This window comes from Rhipicephalus microplus, chromosome 5, assembly GCF_043290135.1.
Source record: "Rhipicephalus microplus isolate Deutch F79 chromosome 5, USDA_Rmic, whole genome shotgun sequence".
Lineage (NCBI taxonomy): Eukaryota > Metazoa > Arthropoda > Arachnida > Ixodida > Ixodidae > Rhipicephalus > Rhipicephalus microplus.
In genome coordinates, this window is record NC_134704.1 from 19,944,647 (window position 1) to 19,969,017 (window position 24,371).

Sequence of the window (24,371 nt, forward strand, 5' to 3'; positions counted from 1 at the left end):
CTCTCCCATAGTAGAGTACCGAATACTCTAAATCGTTAAGCACTTATTCCAAACTTACTCTGGAAGCATATCCCCACTCCTGCAATTTTCTAAATTCATCTTGAAATGCCTAAGACGAGTGGAAGGCGAAATAAATTTACATTTATGTATATACTTTGTAACTCAAATTACTTATATAGGGCAACGCTCGGATAACTTACGGTTCCTCACCGATACGATATCCAGAGCTTCGCCCACTTGGTCATCATTCACTTCGTGTAGATGCGTGGATTTTTATTTCGTTTTAGTCTATGTGAATGACACCTTAACGACACTAGATCGTTAAAGGAAAGGGGGGGGGTGATAAAACAACAAATTTGCCAATATAAGTGTAAATCAGCTTGCACAAGGCAGGATAACTTGGAGACCAGTGGAAAAAGCCTCAGGCTTGCTGAGGACAAAATAAAAAAAAAAGAAAGGACGAACAGTGACGATAATGAAGCAGAGTAACGTGAATACAGAGCGTCGCTGAGAATTTCCACATTCTTGACATTTCAAAATGCACTATATATACGTATGGCACCCAAACGTCGAAAAGGCGCCAACAATTGCCGCTTTCTTGAAACAAGACCGAACGAATTGGTACCATTTTTGTTTTCTAGTCTCATGACTTACCCGTGCGTTCAGAGTCTCTTCTCACGCTCAACTCTCTCGCTCGACCTGTCACGGTGCGTTGGGCGCAGGAAGAAGGACCCTGCGTCTCCTTCTCTCTTGAATGAGAAAAAAGAAGAAAACTTCCTCTCAGCAGCTGTGGTCCAATGTTACGTTCCCGCCCCTGAAAACCACGCTGTGCGATTTTCCAGCGTCTTGAGGTGAGCATGACGTGAAGTGAGCTCCAGTACTTCGCCGACGCTGCCACCACGACCCTTCGTCCGCTCCGCAGGTGTTCGCCGTTGATACACAAGCGGCAGGCATCGCGCGACGGGCGATGCGGAGGTGCAGCCGCTATGGATGTCCTCATAACCAGGATACTGCTGCCTACATTGATCGCCAACGTCCTTTGCGCAACTCTGGTAAGCCCAATATTTCTACCATCTGTTTCATGCGAGAGTACGGTTCTACCAAGGACTCAGGTTCTACTTTACTTCGAGATGCTGACGTACATTTGTCGAAACAATAGTGAAGTGAGTCTGAAACGAGATTGAGGAGTCTCAGAGGCATATTCGCACTGACAGTTGGTAAACTTGCGATTAAGTGTGAGCCATCTCTATTTTTCTGGGCTTGCCGGTGGGTCATGTCGTCTCAGTCCATCATAAGCGAGTATGCGGAACAAACATTGAATGAATCCCACTACCCGCCACTCGTGTACAGTGCATAGAGTTAAAGATTCATTGTTGCTGCCCAAAACATTACGTTTGGCTGAGCAACGGTGTAAGCATACAAGAAAAAAAAATAGCAATACACTCAAGTTAATTATCTAAAACCAGAGCCACAAACCTGAATCTCTAAGGTGAGGTCATCTACTTGAGACGGCTCCTCTCGGAACATATCTAGAAAGCTAAGAGCTTTGCTAAAACTGATTTGTGTTCTTACCCGCGGCACCGCTTTGTGCTATCTCATAGTAGAGTGCCAAGCGCTCTAAATCGTTAACCACTGTCTTACACGCACTTACTTCTGTCTTCTCTATCCCTGGTCCGCTTTATGCTCTCGAATAGTAGATGCATAGTACTCTCAATCGTTAACCACTTATTTTAAACAGACTTCTATTTCTTAACCGCCACCGGTCCACTAAAAATGTCGAAGGCAACATTTAGCCCAGCAAATAGGCGACGACGATAGTGGGAGCTGGAACACCCTTCCCTACGTTGTCGATGTCAGGCTTGATACTCCTAGTGCCTCATCAAACAAATATCTCAGAACAATGTGGCCATTTAACTCGGTCAGGCTTTGTTTGTTTGAGCCTATATGGCACATAGCCCAAGACACCCTTTCTTCTTATGTCCACTGCAGGTTTTCACTCCCTCTTCCTTATCCCTCTTCCTCCTCGCGTACTCCTCCTTCTAATTCTTCTTCCTTGATTGTATCCCCATCGCCCATTAGCAGTGATTTTGTAAGGCTCTTAACACCGGCGCCCACACATGCTTCACTCCCCCCCCCCCAGTCTTTCTTCGCAGTCTATGTACAGTTCTTCGCCCCGCACCCACAGAAAGTCTTCTGCACCTAACGTGCTTTTTAACGCGATAGCGTTATAGAGCTCGTCTCGCAGAAAACCCGCCGCCGGCGTCGGCCCCGTCGGTTGTGAGCGAAAAATCGTCTGGGCATCTATGACAAACACGGCCGCCTAGATCGGGCGGGCGCGACTACGCCGCGCCCGATCCAGGCGGCCGTGGATCGAAAATTAAGTTACTGAGATTGCCGCGGGAGGCCGCTACTTCTCCACGTGTGCGTGAGCAATCACACTGAAAAATCCGCGCATTCGAAGAAAAAAAAAGTGCTCAAGGTCACGAGACGCGGTAGTTTCTTTGCTCTTCCACCCCTCCTTGCTTAGCTTCCAGCGCTTTCGTCGGGACGAGAGAAGAGATAGTGCAATTGCAGCATGCGACAAACCTTTGTAAATCCACTCGCACTGGACGAATTCTTAAAATGTTTGCAGCGTTGAATTCGTGAGGCAATAAGCTCCTCTAGTAAATTCATTTCATGGTTATTTGAAAAAGTGTTTCAGGGCCCCTTTAACGCATTTTGTTCGACAGGTGTCACGACGGAAACGAGCCCATTCGGCGATAACAGCACGCGCTGGTCCAATCTACTGAGTGTGTGTTTGTGTGCGTGCGTGCGTATGTAACAAAACGTTTGAATAAGTATGCACTTAACGGTTGAAGGGTGCACTAGGGGCCGAATTTAACTATCGCTTTCAACTCTTAAAGGCGAAGCTTAAGGGTCACCCAATTTCTTTGCTTATAGAATCGTGATCTTCGTTCAACGAAATACGTAAAATTATAGTAAGTGCCACCGTTCGCGAATGACTATTTCGATAATTGGATTACTGTGAAGTAGTTGTGTTGGCTAACATGCGACACGGCTCTGTTATGTAGGACTGAAAAAAACGATAAACTGTGGCCAATATTCAATTTTTGTTATAATGGAGTTAAACTTTCTCATACATTCCCGCCAGGGTATAAATAATTTAACTCACATCCCCAGCGTTGTATGAGCGCTTACGTTTTTTTTCGCGAGGGCCAAACATAGCAGACCAACCTCATTGGAACTGATAAAGTTCTACAACAACAACAACAACAGCAACAATAACAACAACAACAACAACAACAACAACAACAACAACAACAACAACAAACAAACAAACAAACACCCCGTTACAGTAGCAGCATCAGGGACCTTAAGGTAAATGAGAACGGAAATTACGGCATGAACGCTCTTTTAAATAAGGGGCTACTGCGAAAGAGCAAGACAACGAAAGCGAAAAAGTCCTGTCACACTCGCACAAAGGCGTCGGACATGCTCCGTCAGCGAAAAAGACTGTCACGGCTGCTTGCATTCACCGGTTGTAGAGATAAAAAACGTCTCTCCCGTCGCCCTCCGAGACTTGGGGCACCAATACCCATTTTTCGCGCACGGCCGACGCTGGTGGCCTTGGGGCCGCCGCATGGACATGGTGCATTTCTGGTTTACTGGAACGTGGTCGAAAAAGGTAAGCGAAACTGCAGTCACCTGCAAGACGTCTGAAAGAAGAAGCAAAGAAAAAGAAGTGCGGTAGGCAAATTGACATCTACTTTCATAAATGTTCCAAAATCAACTAAAAATGTGTCAAAAACTCACATACATATTCCCGTTTTTTTTTTTGTCCGAATGCAGTGATTTGGTTTGCTCGAAATTGCAGAATTTCGTCATAATGTTAGTGGTCATTTCTTTCAATCTATATCTATCTTTCAAGTTTAGTTTCTTTCATTATTAAGCATCCTTGAAGTTATCGTCAAAACGTTACGTCACGTAGTCTTCGTATTTTCTCCAGAGTGGGTATATGTTATAGAGTTGGGTATATGAAGAATGAAACTTCATCATTCGTTTGAAAACTAAATGGCTATTAAATGTGGCATTGGGCTAATAAGGACGAGATGGCAGGTCTGAGTCTCACCATGGTAGTGCACACTATTAGTGATTACTTATATGGCAGTGCTATAAGTGACACACACACACACACACATATATATACATATATATATATATATATATATATATATATATATATATATATATATATATATATATATATATATATATATATATATATATATATATATATATATATATTATTTCTGCAAGTCCGCTGCCTGTGGTTAATTAGGCAGTGGCTGTCTGCTGCGCCCAAGGAGGTTTAAAAAAAATTGGCAGCATATCAACGGAGTGAATGATGGAGAGTGGGGCGAAGCATTCATCTGCCCATTCGCGTCCGTCCATGCGTCCGTCTGTGTGACTGTCCATGCGTCCATCCGCCCGTCCGTGCGTGCGTCTGTTCAGGCGTCCGTCCCTGCGTTCGTCCATGCATCCGCCCCTGCGCCCGTTCATGCTCCATCCATGAATCTGTCTGTGTGTCCGTTCATCCATCTATATTCAACACTCCAAGTACCACCATCTCGCATCTTTTCATCATATATTCCCCATATAGAAGCACCGCCATCCAGCGGACAATCCAAGGACTAAACGAGAGGTGGCACACGCACACTTTCTTACGGCTTGCGCTTCGGGTCTACTTCCCACCTTTAACAACCTCGAGTTCATGGTATACACTAGTTCACTGTATTCATGGCACTGCGGCCCACCGCTCGCTAAACCTTTCTGAAACAAATGAGGTTACACCCAGCGAGTATAACGTAGCAACACTTTCCTGTCAGATAGTGCTCAATGTACATGTCAATGGCTGCTAAGGGGGAATGAGAGACAGGAGAATTCGGCTTTTAGGTAACGCGCACGCTACGAATTTTTTATTGTTCAACAAAGCACTTGAAAAATATCCCACCGGCACCACCTTGCAGGTCAAAATGAAACACTTGTTACACACTACGACTACGACTACGAGGGACGAACGGGTGCCGCTTTAAGGAGCTTCGCCCCTAAAATATGGCTGTGCTCCACGACGGGAGGCAGAAAATAGCGTCCCTTTCTTTTTTCTTTCTCAAATCTCTCTCTCTCTCTACGCCCCATGTCGGTCAAGCTGTCTGCGACCACACTTCTAAATGACTCACAACTTAAGCGTTCGAAATAAAGTAGATTCTGCTGATGATCATATCCGATACCATGGTTCCCCCCCCTCTCCCCCCGTGGAAACTATTTAGGCGAAAACATACTGAGAAAGTGAGGGGGTGGGAGAGATTCTTAACCTCGTATTCAGAAACGCTGCTAGACTTGAACTTGACTTGAAACCGACTTCAATGCAGCACAAACGCATTTCGAACGCGCTGTCTTTAGCCGGTGCCAAGGCAGCCCGAACGCACAGACGCGTTGCAACCACGCTTCATCGAAGGCGGTTTGAAGTCAAGTTCGAGTCAAGGAGCGTTTCTGAATACAGGGGTTAGTTTGAAAATTTCAAGTTTTCCAGTTTACCACGTTCGAGGCGGTGGACGCGGAATGGGAGGCTGCGTTCGTACGGCTCCTGTGGACGCGCAACTAAATCTGTGTTTCTAGAGTTTTTTCTTCAAGTGTTCATGAACTGTTGCTCGCATCGGTTCCGAGAAGTCATCAGGATCCTACCGATACCATATTTGACCACAGTGAGTGAGTTTTTGTCAAGTTAGGAACAATTTCTTTTCCTGTGGAGCGGTGCCCTCTTTAACCCTAACGAGTGGCTCGGAAGACCGCGCTTTTGCTGGGCTTGTTCTCGCCTGCGGCCGGCCCTTCGGAGGCCCGGTGCGCGGAATTATTTGCTCACGATGGTGTATGAAGTGCACGGAGAGGATATTTCAGAAGAAGAGTTCACTCAAGATAAAGGTTGGAAGTCCGCTGGGGCCAGAAGAGCTGGCGCCAAAACACGCACTGCTGACTCTAACGCGCCATCGACGCAGCCGGGCGCACGCCGCGGCAAATCGAGAGGCGCTGCGCTGAAGTCCAAAGTAATACGAGCGGGAAAGATGCCCTCCCTTCCTCAAGATGACATCAAGATTGTGATCCGGCCGAGAGGTGGACTCAATATCTCGAAAATTGGCGCAGCTACGGTGGCTGACGCAATACTAGTTTCCGCTGGCATAAGCCAGGAAGATTTGTGCCAGGACACTCTATGCCCGAATCTGCAGCAAAATATTATGGTTGCCAGTACTCCCAAGCGCGAGAACGCTGACCGATACGTTCGGATGAAGCAAATACTCATTTCAGGCAAGGTGCACGAGCTAAGTGCCTATGAGACTGCCCCACACTCCACTTGCAAAGGGGTGATTCGCAACGTCCCACTTCAAGACGGCCCTGACGTCATCGATGCGAAGATTGTCAACACAAATAATCCACTCGCCTTAGCAGCCAAGAGAATAGCCCAAACAGGCACGGTAATCATCGCTTTCGACGGGTATCGTGTACCGAACTTTGTCAGGTATGGACCAGTGCTGATGCAGTGCTCACTCTACCGCAAGCAAATCGACGTGTGTTATGCGTGCGGCCGTCTTGGTCATCGCGCTGACGTGTGACCCACTCCCGGTGACACGATTTGCCGAGGCTGTGGTGCCGCAAGCCCTGACAAGCAACATGTGTGTACTCCCAAGTGCAAACTCTGTGATGGCCAGCACCTCACGGCTAGCAAAGACTGTGCTCAAAGGTTCAAGATCCCGTACATTGTGCGCCGTCGTCGCAGTGAGCGTGCCAGAATGGCTGGTGCTGCGTCACCGTCCCCGCAACGTCACCTCGACACTGCGGACGAGTTCCAGTCTTCGTCACCCACCACGGATGCTCAGCGCAGAGGACGCCCCCGTTCCAGGGGACGCTCGGGAGGCCGCTCCGGATCCAGGCGCCGTGGTGCCTCCAAGAGATGTTCCGGCTCGCGCTCCAGGTCAACAGAACGTGCCCGGGGAAGTTCCACTTCTCAGCCTCGCTCCAACTCAAAGCCGGGGCACGTTTCGTCGGGGTCGACCAGGTCCCGCTCCCGCACGCCCACCACCTCTAACAGCAAGAAGCCGACGCTCTCCTGGGCCGACAAAGCCCGAGGAAGACGTGAGTCTCCTAGAGGCGACGAATCGAATCGCGGTTCTCCCCACGCGAGTGAGCTCGACGAGATGCGACGAGCTAACGAGCAGCTGAGAAAAGAAAACGCGCAGCTTAAGCAAGAAATGAGCAGGCTAGCAGCGGAGATGGCGGAGATTAGAAAGCTCGCGTCCTCGCCCCCTTCGGCGCAGCCCGCCCCAACCCCGGTCGCCATGGATACGTCTGAGGCACTTCATAGGCCTAGCGGAACTAAGCGCCGAGCGGTTGAGAATACACAAGAAGAAGAGGCGGTAAGCTTACTGTCGGAACTCAAGGTTTCCTTTGTGAACATGCAGGCTACCTTAGCGAAAATTCAAGAAGCCGTGGCGCATCCAAAGATGGGATTAGGAGCACTGAGTGAACGCATAAGCAAGTTAGAAGAGGTCGATGCGAGGAGAGACCCCGGTCCGACTCCTTTACAGGTACCAGCACAACGCAATATACTAGCGCCACCGACTGAGGGCGCGATCCTTCGGGCTGCTATAGCTGCTCAACCATCCCCTCAGCCTAAACATGGATAGTGTGGACGAAAACTTCAGAATCTGGCAATGGAACTGTGGCGGGTTTACTCACAAAAAGCCCATTCTACAGCAATATTTAAGAACTCTCGATGTTAAGCCCCAAATCATCGCTGTTCAGGAAGTTGCGTCTGGCACCCCCATAAAAATTCCGGGTTACCTAGTAGCGTCATCACATTCAGGAGGTAGGGGAGTTGCCACACTTATCAGCAAAAGGTACAATTACCTATCGCGTGACCTCGGTGCAGTTGCCGATGGCATTGAGTACGTAATGACTGAAATTATAATGAACTCACCCAAGAAGGGTCTTCGAAGAAATAGCCTTTTTATTCTCAACGTATACTGCAGTCCCAGTTATCGCAGGGCGAGAGCAACCTCTCTCCTCAAAAGGGCTGTGAGCATGGCCAGTAGTTACCCCCTTGTAGTTGTAGGGGATTTCAACGCCCCACACAGCGTGTGGGGATACATGTATGATACTCCAAAAGGACGCGAGCTATGGCAGACTGCGACAGAAGCCGACTTAACGCTTCTAACTGACAAGGATTTCCCCACTAGGAGAGGTAACTCTGTATGTAGGGATACCACCCCGGACCTGACTTTTGTAAAGAATATAGATGGGGTCAAATGGGTCAACATGGCTCTAGACCTCGGAAGTGACCACTACATCATCGAGGTATCCTTCGCGATTGCCCGCTTTAGGACGAAAAAATTCAAGGTGGTCGACTGGGACACTTTTCGCGAAGTCAGAGCTGAGAGAGCACCGACGGCTGGGACAGACTTTGAAGGATGGTACAAAGGAATCAGAGATGACGCCACGGCAGCGACCAAGGAGGTCGTCACTGACCTCGATGTTGAAAACATGGACAGTAGGTTGGCACACTTACTAGAAGCCAAGCAAGCCCTACTCACGAGGTGGAAGGGACAGAAGCATAACAGGAGGCTCCGCAAGAAGGTTTCCGAGGTTAACAGGGCGATCGAGGAGCACTGCAAAACCTTGTGTAAACAACAATGGCATGAGCTCTGTGAGAGCATCGAGGGTCAGCTCAGATCTGGGAAGAGCTGGGGTCTTCTCAAACACCTTCTCGATCAGGGCAGCACCAGGTCCAGTCAGAGGCGATCCCTCGCGCGAGCCATCCATCTTGCTACTGACTCTACCCCGGACGAATTGGTTGTCAACAAGCTTATAGACAGGTATCTGCGAGTCGCGGATAGCTCTGCACCCACACAGTTCCCGGACTACGTGGGGTGCGACGTGCCGGAGTTGGACCAGGACTATACTGTGGCCGAGATACGGCAGGCTCTCTTTTCCCTAAATGCCAAATCCGCCCCTGGCCCCGATGGCATAACCAATAAGATGCTCAAGAACCTTGATGATCACTCCATCGAATTCCTCACCGAAAAGATTAATGAGGTGTGGCGCAGTGGGGAGGTTCCCGCACAATGGAAGACGGCCTACACAGTTCTAATTCCGAAACCTGGTAAAGCACCAGGAATAGATAATCTAAGACCGATTTCCTTAACTTCCTGTGTCAGTAAGGTCGCAGAGCACGCCCTTCTGAACCGACTCAAGGTGCACCTCGAGACCAATGACATGTACACCCACAATATGATTGGTTTCAGAGCTGGTCTCTCGACACAGGATGCCATGAAGCTGATAAAGCATCAGATCATCGACCGGAGCACAGGAGATACCAGAGCCATCCTTGGATTATACCTAAAGAAGGCTTTCGACAACGTTTCTCACGAATTCATTCTCCAGTCTATTGCCAGTCTAGGGCTAGGGAAGAGGGTCTACGACTTCGTGAGATCCTTTCTTTATCAGAGAACTACCAAGCTCAAGATCGAAGGGTACTTCTCACGAGAGATAAACCTCGGTTCACGCGGCACGCCTCAGGGCTCAGTTATTTCACCAACACTATTTAACATCGTGATGATCGGGCTCTCCAAGGAACTCGCGAAGATTCAAGGAATCAATCACACCATCTACGCAGATGATATAACCATCTGGTGCAGCGGCGGGAGCGACGGTCAAGTTGAGGAAGCCATGCAGCACGCAATCGACGTGACCGAACGTTTCCTCTGTCCCACCGGTCTCAAGTGCTCCCCATCGAAATCTGAACTTCTGCTCTACAAGAAAAGACCCCGAGGTGGCGGCCACCGTGACTGGAAACCTGCGTCTCAAAGTGAAATACGGCTTTTCACTAGTGACGGGTCCCCAGTGCCAAGAGTGGATTCGCTCCGAATATTGGGAACGTATATCGAGTCCAACGGCGCTAACGGAGCTGCACTGAGACAGATCACTACCAAGACGGAAAGTGCTCTCGGCCTCATTCGGAGGATCAACAGACACCGCGGAATCAAGGAAGACAATCTCATCCGCATCATACATGCGTTTGTGCTCTGCCACCTTTCGTACTCGGCGGCCATGTATAATTGGCATGTTGCAGAAAGAAATAAGCTCAATTCCCTCATAAGAAAGGTTTTCAAGCTCGCGCTCGGCTTGCCTATAAGCACTGGCACTGAAAACCTTTTCAAGCTCGGTGTTCACAATACACTCGAAGAGATAATCGAGGCGCAAGAGCGCTCACAGCTGCTCAGGCTTTCCGGAACCAAATCGGGCCGCAAGATACTCGATGATTTGGGCCTCAGCTCTATTGACCAGTGCCCCGATTCCATGCAGATTCCCAGAAACATCAGGTCTCAGCTGCGCATCGCACCCATTCCCCGCAATATGCACCCTGCGCACAACGTCGGTCGGCGTAGGGCCAGGGGTAGAGCTCTGCTCGAGCACGTCCGTAGCAACCCCACTGATGCAAGCTTTGTGGATGCTGCGCCATATGTCCAACAAGAGGCATTCGCTGTTTCTATCGTCGACTCAAATTCCAGGCTCACTTGCTCCGCCACAGTACGCACATCGAAGCCCGTGATAGCCGAACAGGTTGCAATCGCGCTGGCTATGCTAGATAGTCGCAGAGAGTCAATATACAGCGACTCCAAGGCGGCTATCAAAGCCTACGAAACCGGGATGGTAGCCCCTCAGGCCCTCCGCATTCTCCAAAGCGTCAAGAGTATCACGCCCCATTCTCTCACTTGGTTTCCCGCTCACCTTGGGTCGATTGAGGGCCCTACCTCAAACCCGAACGAGGGCGCACACGAGGCCGCGCGAGGACTCACTGACCGCGCTGCCTCCACAGTCCCTCTGCCTCGCTGGGAACCCTTACTTACGTTCAACGAAATAACAAAGCACTTCTATCTGTCAAGAAGGGTATTCCCTCTCCCACACCCGGCCTTGTGCAGGGCGCAGGCAGTCACCCTAAGACTATTGCAAGCCAGTGCGTATCCTAACCCTGTGGTTCTTCATGCCATCTACCCTGAACGGTATCCAAGTGCGGATTGCCCCGCTTGTGGACTGTTAGCCACATTCAATCATGTGTTGTGGGAATGTGAAGCCATCGGCCCTGCCCTCAGCGAGGACAGGTGGGCTGCGCTCTTACGCAGCCCCGAACTTAAGGATCAAACCCTGGCCGTCCAGAGTGCCCGTGAACGGGCCGCCAAGCTCGGCTTGACGGTCCCAACGTGGGATTAGCCGGGTGGCGCGGGGTCTCCCCTGCGTCTTCTCAGGACAAAAATAAAGTTTTAATCAATCAATCAATCTACCACGTTCGAGACTGACATTTCCTTTCTGGTCGAGCATTTGCGGCATCCATGACGAAAATAGTTAACGGTAGAGAGCGCGCTTGTGTTCTATAGCGCTGGCACTGGAGGTAGCGATCTTTGAAATGAAATGGTAACCAGTTCTGATCCCCCCCCCCCTTTTTTTTTTGGTAACCAGGTAACGAGAGGCATGGCTCGCTAGCGTTGCGCACTTACAGTTGCTATTGGTTGGTTTTTCACGCGCGCACTTCAAAGGGGCCGATCGGAGTGGTAGGCGTTCTCTTGAAAGTGTTTAGTTGCAAACAAGGGTGGCGGGGGGTATTTGGCCCCCAGCCACCATGGGAAGAACCCTGTTCAATAGAAACTCAACCGATAAACCCACTCGCTGAAGGAGCTCGTGCATTTGTGCAGGTTGTGCTAGCGAGTACTCCCATCGTACCATCAACTCTGCCGCCTTTTGCGACGGCGGACGTGAGGTCGGGGAACAACGGGACGCTGATGGAAGCATCGGGGCCGCAAGAAGGCGTCGCGTATTTCAACGCCACGTCAACATCCAACGCGACGTCGATACCGGAGGAGAGCGAACGCGTTCTCAACCACCTGATGCGTCTGATGGAGACGCTGAACCACGTGCCGTACCTGGAGGCCCTGTCTAGAGGTTCTTTGCACGGCAAGGACGAGATGCCAGTGATCAACGAGGCTGTCAAGAAGCTTGAAGTGGGAGCGCACGACAACGCAACATTGAGTGTCACGTTGTACGAGTCGCCGAAAGAGGGCGGTAAGAGCCTACACATTTCTCTATGCTATGTGAACACATATACAGGGCAGATGCTTTTGTCGTATTGAACAACACTTTATTCACTGTAAGCAGCTGCCGTTAAATGGATTACAATCTGGAAAAATCCTTCTTTGCGAGTTTTAAAGAAGGTCGTGTTGTTTTTGACTTCGTTAATCATTGTCAAACTCATTATGGTGTGGCACTTTTTCGTTAAAAAATGCGGCTTATACTTTATTATTTAGTCCAGTGTTTGATGAAACACCGTCTCGCGAGGAATGCACGTTTCTTGCTAATAAAGAATGCTCGCAACAGTTTCAACAACAAAAAATGAATTTCTGAGATTTCGAGATTGCTGCTGGCCTCTTGTTCACACGTGGCTCACACGCATCTCGTTCGCATACATCTTGTATGTGAACGAGATGTGTGGGAGCAGGAGGCCCGTAGTGGTCCTTAAAAGTCATAAACTCATTTTTGTTGAAACTTTTTGTTGAAAATTTTTTTATTCGCAAGAAATAGAAAAAAAAAGCTTCTCTATGTGGCGTCCACTCTAGTCTGTACAAAAACAGAAAAGAGGAAGTTAAATACGTTTATGCGTAAGCGCATCAAGAAGTTGCTTGGCTTGCCGATCTGTACGAGCACTGACAAGCTAGATGAACTCGGTATGCACAATAACATCGACAAGATCATAGAGGCGCAGGTCACTGCCCAGGTGGTTAGGCTATCGTAGACCTCGGCAGGCAGGAGAATCCTTGACGAGGTCGGCATGTCTCCTAGGCTTACAGAGAAACGGCGAACAACAATGAGTCGGGAAAGAAGGGCGACCTACATGGTGGCGCCCTTCCCACAAAACATACATCCACAACATAACGAGAGTAGGCGCAAAGCCTGTGCACGAGCCATCCTGAAGAGAGTTAGGGATGACATTGACTCCGCCATGATTGTCGGCGCAGCGCAGTACGGTAACAGCGCTATGTTCGCATTGTCGGTTATAGACGAGAGGGGGGTGCTTCGGTAAAGGCGGCCACCCCGGGTATAGCAGAGCAAATCGCAGTTACACTGACCTTGTCCGATCCATGGGTGCGTTCCTACATTTACACCGACTCAGGATACGCAATTAGAGCTTACCAATCTGGCAACCTTGCTCGAGAGGCGGCCTCCATTCTAGAGAAGAGGGCTTGTCCAGGTTATCATGTTATCACTTGGTTCCCCGCACACATTGGGGAAGAACGTTCTCGAAGACTTTCCAAACCTCAACGAGCTGGCCCATGATCGTGCGTGAGAACTTACGTGCCGCGACGGTCTGGAGGCTACATAGAGGCAGGAAGGGACTCAGCACAACGATGCACTACTCACATTTAATGAAATAACCGCGCATCACCAACTTGACAGAATGTGAGAAGAGCCTGCACCACTACTGTATCGCAGGTCACCAACTTGACAGAAGAATCTATCCTCTTCCTCACGCGAAGCTCAGCAGAGCACCTGGAGAATGTTGCAGACAGGGTCTTTCCCATCGCGGGGATTAATGAGTGAAATATACGCGGACGTTGACCTTAGCTGCCTTGACTGCAATGAAACCTTCTGCTCTACGGCTCACACGCTCTGGCGATGTCCCGCGCTGCCTAACAACCTTCTCACAAGCGAAGCCGAATGGGAGGAGGCCATAAGAAGTACGAAACACAGCAGGCAAATGAAGGCAGTCCAGAGGGCCCAGGAACGGGCGGACCATCATGGCGTTTTGTCCTCTACGTGGCCGTCGCCAGCAGTTACAACGGTCCCTCGTTAGAGGGTCCTGCAGTAACTCCTCCGCTTCTATTAAAGTTCACTCTCTGTCTGTCTTACTGTTTCAAAACGCAAACGTCGTTTTGGCAGTATAGTAGAACTTTGCAGTGTTTAGAACAGCACCCTTTCTTGTTATGACCGAGCTAATGAAACATGTATGCACTGTATATTTTGGGAACACGCACGGGATAAACCTTGATCTATGCAATATATTGTCTGCTTTACCGCATAGCATGTTTGCACTAGAGCTGCACTGCATAGCATTTTTGAAATGGAAAGAAAGTAACTTTAGAAAACTGTCTTTCTGAGGTAGAGCATGCAAGAGAGATGACTGAGGGAAAGAGAGCGTGTTTGATCAAAGGCAAAGCTGTTAAGTTACCTAACGAGTCTCTTTTCTATAGTTCAGAGCTAAGTTTACAGAATTTTAACTAAAGAATGAAACTAAATGTTATTGTTACTGGAAAAGAAGCGATGTGTGTTCGCTTTAAATATTCAAGCTGGTATTAATACCACATGCCAAGATTTTTAAACCATGGGACTTTACTTTATTCCTTTTTATTTCATCAGTAAGACTGAACGGTGTTTAGTACTACGTAATCAAGATCGGGGAACCAGGTATAATTTAAATATTGATGATCTTTCAATATATCGAATGTACAAAAAGAGTAAAAAGTTCCCAGGCCACGCTGCCACAAGAATACATAATATAGTGGCCTGAGAACTTTTGACCTGCCCTGTACACCCTTGCTGTTAATGAAGTGGCCAACAGGCAATGTTCAAGTAATATGAAAATATTCGTGTACTTTTCGAAAAGGGGAGGCGTTGCCAACGATGCAAAAAGAGTTCATATTCGTGCATCCATCAGTCAACACGTCTCAAGACTTGGCGTCCGAAGCGGGAAACTTGCACGGATACATCTCGCCGCACGTGCCGCACAAGTAAGTTTGCTCTTGGTGCTATATTCACGGACAGGTTGTTTTCAATGCTGCTTTGCGGCAAAATCACTCAACGCACATTGCTCAACACAACTCACTAGTTACCACTGTAACGCAGAAAAAAGACAGAAGATGGACGTTTGACGAGGTTAAAAATATTCACCAGATGTTTCGCTAGAGCCAAGGTTTCTACAGTTTGTTCTGTCTTTTACAAGGCAACGACGCTGCTATCTCCAGCGAAAGCTCTGGTTTAAGAATTTACCTTTGGCTGTTGCCTTGAAGAAGACACTTGTCGAAACTTCGGATCCAGCCACAGCCCTTGTTGAAGAATTTCGCATGTCTACCAGTGTCTCTAGAAGCTGGCTTTATGATAATTATTTAAAGATAGGCGTGATACATAAAAATGTTCGTTACTATTTTAAGGAAGCTTTTCAGTGTAGCTGAGTTGCCAGAGAGGCCACGGATATCTGTAAAAATGTTGAACCGTGAAATAGAATGAAGTTGACATTGAATTCAACATAGGCGCATACATCGTCCGGTTCATCTCGTCTTGTCTCTGTAGGTGAATTTGTTGCGTTTCAGTGACTGCGAAGGATGCATTAAATAATGATCTTCGTACCATACTGTAGATTTGCGCTGCCGGATATTGTGGTCGCAGGATAAAATGCCAGCACAGGCGGCTCCCAATCGTACGTACCTGGAATAAAAAAAGAACATAAGAAAACGTCCACGTATTAAGGTTTAGGGCACTTGTTCAATACCTCAAGGCGATCACAGGAAAGGCACAGCTCTTTCTGGTTCGTACTTTCTGGATCACAAAGCAGCAGCGTCAACAATTATTAAGGTAGTCGACTATTGCCCACTGAACATTGCTTTACTAATAGCAGTGAATTAAGCTTTCGGATAACCTGTAATCCTAAGCTTACTTGTGCTTTAGCCCACCACGCTAAAAGCAGCAGCTATACCATACGAATTCAAATGAAAGTGAACATTGCAGCAAGAAAGTCATATCTGTGTCTAAGTTCGCATATTCCATGAGATAGATCGGTCGATAGATAGATAGATAGATAGATAGATAGATAGAATGATAGATGGATAGATATATAGATATATAGAATAGATAGATAGATAGATAGATAGATAGATAGATAGATAGATAGATAGATAGATAGATAAAGTGATAACAAAAGGGAAGGAAGTTTAACAAACTCGCTGAGTTGTTTAGCTGATTGATTGATTGATTGATTTGTGGGGTTTAACGACCCAAAACCACCATATGATTATGAGAGACGCCGTAGTGGAGGGCTCCGGAAATTTTGACCACCTGGGGTTCTTTAACGTGCACCCAAATCTGAGCACACGGGCCTCAACATTTCCGCCTCCATCGGAAATGCAGCCGCCGCAGCCGGGATATGAGTTGTTTAGCTGCCCTATACTAAAATAAAAGGATTACAGACATGAACGATGATAGAAAAGAAAGAAGATCGCAGTATGCACAGAAGGGTTCCTCATTCAGTTTATCAAAGGCTTAATGGCAAGATTAATCTCAGCACTCCGCCATGGTTTACAGTACCCGGCGAGTTTCATCGCAGCGTGAACTGCAATCAACAAACTATTTCTTCCACGCAGTGTGGGCGGCCATGAGAGCCAGGGCTACCGTTACGGCCAATGGGCGGCCGGAGGTCGGAGCCAGAAGCACGAGCAGCACGGACGCCTGAGCACGGGTGGTGCACAGCGCCACCTGGAAGACGCCCATGGCAAGGTGCACAAGGAGCGAGCCCACGACAAGGGTGGTCAGGCCGAACGAAAGTACAGGGTTCGCACCGAGATCGAATACTTCGAGAGAGGTGAGTGACACCACCACCTTGTCATGCGACGCGACAGCTCTAGTGACGCCCCAACTTTCCTACCTGAGATCAACACTAAATTTCATGTCAGGCTAATCTGTACACGTGCTCCTCGTTTCGTAAAAGGGTGCGACCGTGCACTTGATGGACGACACCAACAAATCTGACCGCCATTTTTCTTATGCAGAGAAATTCAAGGACGACGAGCATGACAAGCTGAAAGCAGCCCATCGGAGCAAAGCGAGCACGGACGCCATCAAGGGTGCAGACAGATTTGCATCGCAAGGGCACCAAAGCCACCAAAGGCATCTCGGAGGTGGCTATGCCCAAGGAAGCCAGGTAGCTTTCGATTGGGACTGAAGCATGGTTCAAATACAGTACTAATTTACTCGTTATTGCCACGCGCGCTTATTCTTTCATGTTTCGTGTGATCGGGTTTCATTGATAAAAGTTTTTACCACCACTTGCAGCAGGGAACGCCAGAGTGTTTAGAATCTTCGTGAGTGTTTCAGACTGTTAAGATTACGCACAGGACAAGAGTAAGCCAGCAATTTCAGGGCTAACACGCACATCAGCGAGAACACTGGAAGGCTATAACAATGATAATATGAGTGGTTTTAAGTCCCAAAACCATGATATAATTACGAGAGACACCGTATATAGTATATAGGGTTCCGGAAATTTCGACCATATGGTGTTGTTGAGCATGCACTGACAGAGCACAGTACACGAACCTCTACCATTTTGCCTTCACCTAAATGCGGCCGCCGCAGCCGGTATCGAACCCGTGACCTTCAGGTCAGCCGCCGAGCACCTTAGGTACTGGTCCACCATGGCGGACAACCTTGGAAGGCTCGACAACGCATCTATAAAAGGCGACTAGCGGATTACTTTTCAGTACATTTTCCTGAAGCGCAGGTAAAAGACAGGAGAAATACAGGCACACATGCCTACATTTGTCCTGTATTTTACGTGCGCTGCACGAAAACTTTTACACATTATTTATCTATAATACCTTTCCTAGACTGCCCACATCACCAACATCTACAGCAACACCTCACAATCATTAGGCTACTTACGCCGCAACCTACGCAAGACGCACATATATACGTGCAGGCGCTGCGCCGTGCTCCCTACCGGGCTGCAGAAATTCGGCACCTTCTTCTTCTAGCCATGCACTACCACCACCACATACGTGCCTTAGCATACATAACACTTGTTCGCCCTAAGTTTGAATTCATTTCTGAAGTTTGGTACCGTCGTTACACTTATTTAACTAACATGCTGGAGTCGATCCAGTGGTCTAGTGGCTAAGGTACTCGGCTGCTGACCCGCAGGTCGCGGGTTCGAATCCCGGCTGCGGCGGCTGCATTTCCGATGGAGGCAGAAATGGTGTAGGCCCGTGTGCCCAGATTTGGGTGCACGTCAAAGAACCCCGGGTGGTCGAAATCTCCGGAGCCCTCCACTACGGCGTCTCTCATAATCATATAGTGGTTTTGGGACGTTAAATCCCACATATCAATCGATGGAGTCGATCCAGAATGGAGCCGCTAGATTCCTCTCCCAAAACTACGATCACAGCTCAAACAAAGCACAAATTAGAAAGAACTTATCACTTTAACTTTTGAGCAGCCGTCATTACATAACCCTCCTTTCATTATTTAGAAAATTCGTGTACATCCTTATAACATTTGCAAACATTTGCATTCACACAAAAAAGACTGCATAATCATATTTCATTCTCGCGCCTATATGGCAAAACAGACATTTTTAATTCATCTGCCATCCCTCGCGTAATCCGCATGTGGAACAGCCTTCCAGATGATAACGTAGCTGACGCAATAGAGAAAAATTCCGGCACCTTTTAATCACCCGTTTCCAGGATTGCTCGATTGTTTAATTTATTCATATCAAGTTTTGTACTCACACATTTAATAATAGCTAGTTTCCTCAGTCATTTTCTTTTCCTTTTTCATTTATTTTCATTATTTCATAATTTTAGAAAGTTTGAATGCTAACATGCCATTCAAATCTGTGTGTAATTTTGAGCTATGTTTTTTTTGAACAACTGAACGGCTTTTTAAAAATTGTGTTGAGTGTTTTATAGTTTGTTTCACGTCAATATCTCACGTTTATAATCGTCTGCTTTTCGTTGCCGTTGTATTATTATTATTATTATTATTATTGTTATTATTATTATTATTATTATTATTATAATTATTATTATTATTATTATTATTATTATTATTATTATTATTATTATTATTATTTCTCGTTTTTCATTATTATTGCTGTTAAAAACTGTATAATCATCGGCAATTTTTTAATGTTATTGTTTGTATTTAAGTTGTGCATAGCCATGTCTTTTGATGTTTCCCTTACAGAATACCTTGTTGGGCTTTTAAGATATGGTAAATAACTAAATAAATAAATAAATAAATAAAATTTTAAACCAAAATGTATTTGAAAATCCCAAATGTTTCGGAGCCAGATCGTTTTCTGGAGGCACGTGTGGGTCGTCCCGTCGCACTTGCTGAACCGCCTCAGTGGCTATGAAAAGCCACGTGATGCGGCTCAGCAGAATACACCTCACTATTATCACTAATATTGTCACGCCGATGTGTCGATGAAGACAGCGGACTCTGTCGCTAAAAATGAAGCGCTGTATTAGGCGAGCTCGTGCAGTAAAAGGAAGACTGAAAGCACACCCAATATCTCGCTGTGCAGGGATAGGTAGCCAGGGTTGTTGGGCGTCGACTAATCCGCTCACCTGAGAACTGCATTGGCTTTTATAAATGCCCTATCGAACCTTCCAGCGATATCGCGGGCGCTCGCGTTAACTAGCGAGTAAACTTGTTACTCGTGTCCTTCGCATAGTCTTAACTGATCAGTCTGAAACACTCTGGCTCAGCCTGGGACAAGTGGTGGCAAAAGGTCACTGGAGGCTAAGCCTGATCACATTAAATAAAAGAAGTACGCTCGCTCGGCCATACACGCTTAACCGAACAATTCCTCCTTAAATGTTGCGCAGCATGCCGTGGGCGCCGGGTATGCACCAGTGTACGTTCACGGTGCTCCAGCCAGCGGCGGTAACAAGGGCGTAGACGGTGGCAGCAGCGGCTTCTCGCAGAAGGATGCGCAGAACCACGAAGAGTACCACCACGAGGCCGGCTCGCAGGGTTTCACCGACAAGGACAAAGGACACCAGCGTGCCGGATGGAGGGAGCGTGGCTACCGCATCATCGCGGAGAAGGAGTATGTCGACAAAGGTAAGTTCAGTCTGTCCGAGAGATTTTGGGCGTCAAAGAAAAACGTTCAGAACAAACGCATGGTTAGATTAAAGACGACGTGAGGCCTGTCTGAGACAGTGCAATGGTCTTCCCGCATGCGACAGCAGCGTCTTAACGTGAAGCCTAGCTGTCGGAGGAAGCAAAAGTGGGTTTTGGCCGGGATTACGGTGATAACGACGTATACGCGTTCTATGTATACCCGGCTAGTTCGCCCATGACTGCGCGGACCGTGACCAGGCGCACACGTTTTGCAAGACCAGCTGATAACGTCATGTGACATAGCCACGTATTCAACCTTCATTGAGTGACTAGGTCACAAGATGAAGTGATGATGTCATGGGACAATGCAATGCCGCATAAACGTTGAAATTAAAATAGTATTGATGGCGATGTTGTCGACACATCCACACTCACCATTCTCAAACGCCGCGTCTTCAACGGCCAAGCCAGTCTGCAATCCGTGTTTCTCTGTGCGCAGCGCGCTGCTTTCACATTTAATGCACACATGGTTCCTCTGTAGCATTTTCTTTCTTAATTGCATTTGATATGGAGGTCTTCGCTAAGTCACACCGGGAGGCTCACTGATTGTTGCTACCAGAGATTGCTGTCAGCCCATATACTATAAGCTCGGCTGAAGCTAACCAATTGAAATCAACTGGAACCTCGGCACTTGAATTCTAATCACACACTTACATATGAGAGTTGTAATTTGAATTTTTCGAGACTAAATCAATGAGAAAATAAATGTATGCAATCACCTGTTTCTTTCAGACAAACATCACGACAAGGCTTACGGTGTCGACAATCAGGAGCAAGGACATCGACTTCGGACCCAGGGACAACACGGTCACAAGCAAGGACACGATGACGTAAAGAAGGCGAAGGAACACTACAGTCACGGCGTGCACGACTCGGCTCACCACGAGAAGGCTCACAAAAACAGGGCTGCCTACGGAAGCAATTACCACGTCGATGGCTCCGCAGTGGATCCCGCGAGTACACGAGACCACCTCTACAGTTCCACATCTAAGGTGGCCGAGCTCGAAGCCGGAAATGCAACGAACTCACCCGACGACACAGCGAGACGTAAGAAAATCATTCGAATTCGAGTACTCAGCAAGACACCTGGCACCACTTCGGTCACGATTGGGGGACACGCCACAAAAGTGCCACCGGAATCTGGAAGTCCAGCAGGCGATACCGAAGAGTCGACGGCGCTGGTTTCACCACCTAAAGCCACTTCTCAGATAGACAACTTCGGTCACACCTATGGGGGTGTCGCAGTAGGCCCAGCATCAAATTCGGTGCAAACACCAAATAAACATTTCGTTCCTATGGAAGTGTTGGCGAGCCTCTACACCAACATCCGAGGTGACACGCCTGCGAACATCCCAAGAGAGAAACACGACTTGAACAACCAGCCTCCTTATTTCGCTCAAGTCCATCGACCAGTTTCACATAAGCAGTCCGTCGGGAACAGCCGTCAACTGTATAATGGAAATTCCTTCCAGCCTATAGTCGGAAACTCCGGATTACGAGACGAAAGCAGGGAGAACAGGAATCCGAGTTATGGAACTCAAACACACAGTCCCCCTTCGATCATTGACGTTGCCGGACCTACGTTACATCATTCACCCAGCGTTGAAACTGGAAGACGAACTCACTACGAACAGCAGGGTTACATTCCCGGACCACCACCTATACTGACATCCTCCAATCGAGGCAATCATCAGAGTCAAGCAAATCTTGTCGCGGGCGAAGGGTCGGGTGGGCGCCCTCACATCGAGCCAAATTCTGAGCTTGCGGTGGACGCAGTACCACCTTACAGTGCGACCTATGCCGACCACGACCGTAATAACATACGCCTTCACAACACGCACGTAAACAATGGTCAAGACCAGTCGAATGCTTACGGGAACACTGAGGCATTAGTCGTAAACCAGGTTCCCGGTGCACTTCAGGTCCTCAGTCAACCTCATAACGCCCAAAATAGCGTACACTATACTGGGAACGCTCCGGCATCTTTTGCACAACAGCAGCAATCTCCCGTACCAGTAGCGAGGTCTCATAATCTTGGATCTTCCGGTCAAGTCACCTCGCGACCTGACATTCATTACAACCCATACAACGGTCAAGGTCAAGATGCTGGAGCAGTCCCCACTGTTCAGCTGTCTACGTACCCAATCTACGTCGAAGGAACAGCTGTACAGCCAGACACTGACAGAAGGCCGATAGAAAAGCCTGACGCCCACGTTGGCTACTCGCCTCATATGCTTACTGGGGTCAATGGTTATCAAGAGGCGGATAACCCTGATGTGGGTCATTATGTTGAAGTCTACCCAGGTGTGCAAGAGGCTTCACAGATAGTACCTGTAGGGCAAGATAAAGATGGAAGATTGAAACAATTGTTCAAGACATTCGAGAATAACAATATAAATCGTTCATCTGCATCACAGACATCAGAGTATAATGAAAAGAGCAGTAACAGGCAAACTGATGATGGTACGAAAAGTGAGAGTGAATCACATAACGACGGTCGGTTATTGACCTGTCAAGAACAAAATTGCACATTGCCGATAGAAAAATCTTTTTTAAGCCAGTTAGCCCTCGCGAAGGCGACGGCTGTTTTTAGAGACTTCGACGAAATAAAAAGGCCATTCGGAGACTGCCGAGCCAGAGCCTGTAGACAGGGTCGAAAATGCAGCCGCAAGGAGCTGGCAAGTGGTATGTGTCCGTTGAAAAAAGATAACTCAATGACATCGCCTGTGAACGGGTTCAGCAAAATCCAGAAAGAGAGTGTGAAATACGGGCGTTCGAAGGGATATTTAGACGAAGAGTTAAGTTCTGAGACAACAGAGGAAAGTGGCCAGCGCACGGAAGGTCGAAACGACGACCACTTGAAGCCAAGTACCATGAAAGAGCAAGCAATTATGGCTGCTGACGCTCAACTAAAGGCTGCTCGGCCGACACTCGAAGGCATGGGCTATATATTGGACTTATACAAACCGGCCAGGAAACCTCTGCGTCCTGATAACATTATCAAGATCGTCAAGAAAGATTACTTTAGCCAACCACTGCACCTGAGTTCTGGGGGACGCGTCAAGGACGACGGCCTGTGGCACGCCAAAACTTCAGCGAGTTGACGACGAGAAGTTTGGAATAGGTTTTGACGGTGTCGGGCCTGACCACGTTTGAGGCCCACAGTGTCAACGGGTATAGCGTAGATATCTCATGCCCGGCGCAAGCGCAGTTCACAGGAGATACAAAATTGACTTCGACTTCACAAGCCGTTGAAAAGTGCAGCAGAATAAAGACCAAATAAATAAAAGTAATTGACGTACTTTCTGTCCATTGTTTCATCTTACGCAGTACACTGTTTGCGAGACTCTTGTTTAGCATCAAAAAGTTGTGAGGTATTGCGCGCCAGAACCCTGATATGGTAATGAGACACGCTGTAGGGGATGGCTCCGGAAAGCTTGACCACTTGGGGCACCTCTTCTTGTACTTAAAAATAAATTCAAGGGGCTCTAGCACTTCCCCTTCATCGAAATGCGACCGCCGAGGCAAGGACTGAGCCTGCAATCTTCGCGTCAGCAGTGGAGTAGCGTATAACCACTGTATTTCAGCGGCAGCTGAGAGTCTTCTTTGAACACCACATCTGGCGTGAGATTGCCTGGCTAGGCGTTGTCAATTGCATCCATATAAACGAGCAACAAAGCTGAGAAATCAGCGTCCTGAGTAACTTAATGTTAAGCTACGTATAAAACATTTCGTGATTTCATTCACGTAGAGTTAGCTGATGATAATCTCGCTGTGGACAAGGGTTTATCTTCATGAAAAAAATGCTAATTTAGTGCGAAATTACCACATCAGGAGTAGTTACCTCGTGATCACAATGACCGTTATCGTGAACTTGGTAACTTGCTATAGCCACCGAAACGCTGTCCAATCAAGAACTGCTCTTATTGAAGACAAGTTTTATGAGTATTGAACGAGGAAGATATTGACGTCACGTTAAGCCATGTTTTACACAAAATAAAGAACGTTATTAATCCCTAAACGTCCACTTAATCTTCTTACGCTTTCTCGGTGACGTTGCCGAGGTTTTCTTCTCCGACTTAAAGCCAAGCACTTCTCACAACTAAGTTTCTCCTTCTTTTTGTGTTAATTAAGCTTTATATGCACCACAGTTAAAACAAAATGAAGAGAAGCCTTTATATACGCTTCTCCAAGTGAGTTCACGGCATCATTACACAACCCTATTCTGCGCACCGGAGTTTCACGTTATATAGCTGCGTGACTTCGCTTAACGGCCGGGTGACTGACCTTGCGACACGGAATTGCTGTTAGAG

At 47.7% G+C, this 24,371-nt stretch overlaps 1 protein-coding gene across 1 annotated transcript; it reads left to right on the forward strand.

Annotated features, from left to right (window-relative positions):
• Positions 1–805: 805 nt before the first annotated feature.
• LOC142817681 (uncharacterized) lies at positions 806–23,350 on the forward strand. The gene is made up of 7 exons (XM_075894944.1): positions 806–1,052; positions 11,799–12,165; positions 14,762–14,885; positions 16,512–16,729; positions 16,917–17,068; positions 19,761–19,998; positions 20,791–23,350. The coding sequence occupies exons 1-7, from the start codon at positions 987–989 to the stop codon at positions 23,160–23,162; spliced, it is 3,537 nt and encodes a 1,178-aa protein (XP_075751059.1). The 5' UTR covers positions 806–986; the 3' UTR covers positions 23,163–23,350.
• The last annotated feature ends 1,021 nt before the right edge of the window (positions 23,351–24,371 follow it).

Coding starts and splice junctions, on each gene's coding strand:
- LOC142817681 (XM_075894944.1), top strand. CDS start 987: ATGGATGTCCTCATAACCAGGATACTGCTGCCTACATTGATCGCCAAC. Junction 16,730..16,916: donor GATCGAATACTTCGAGAGAG/GTGAGTGACACC, acceptor TTTCTTATGCAG/AGAAATTCAAGGACGACGAG. Junction 19,999..20,790: donor GAAGGAGTATGTCGACAAAG/GTAAGTTCAGTC, acceptor TGTTTCTTTCAG/ACAAACATCACGACAAGGCT.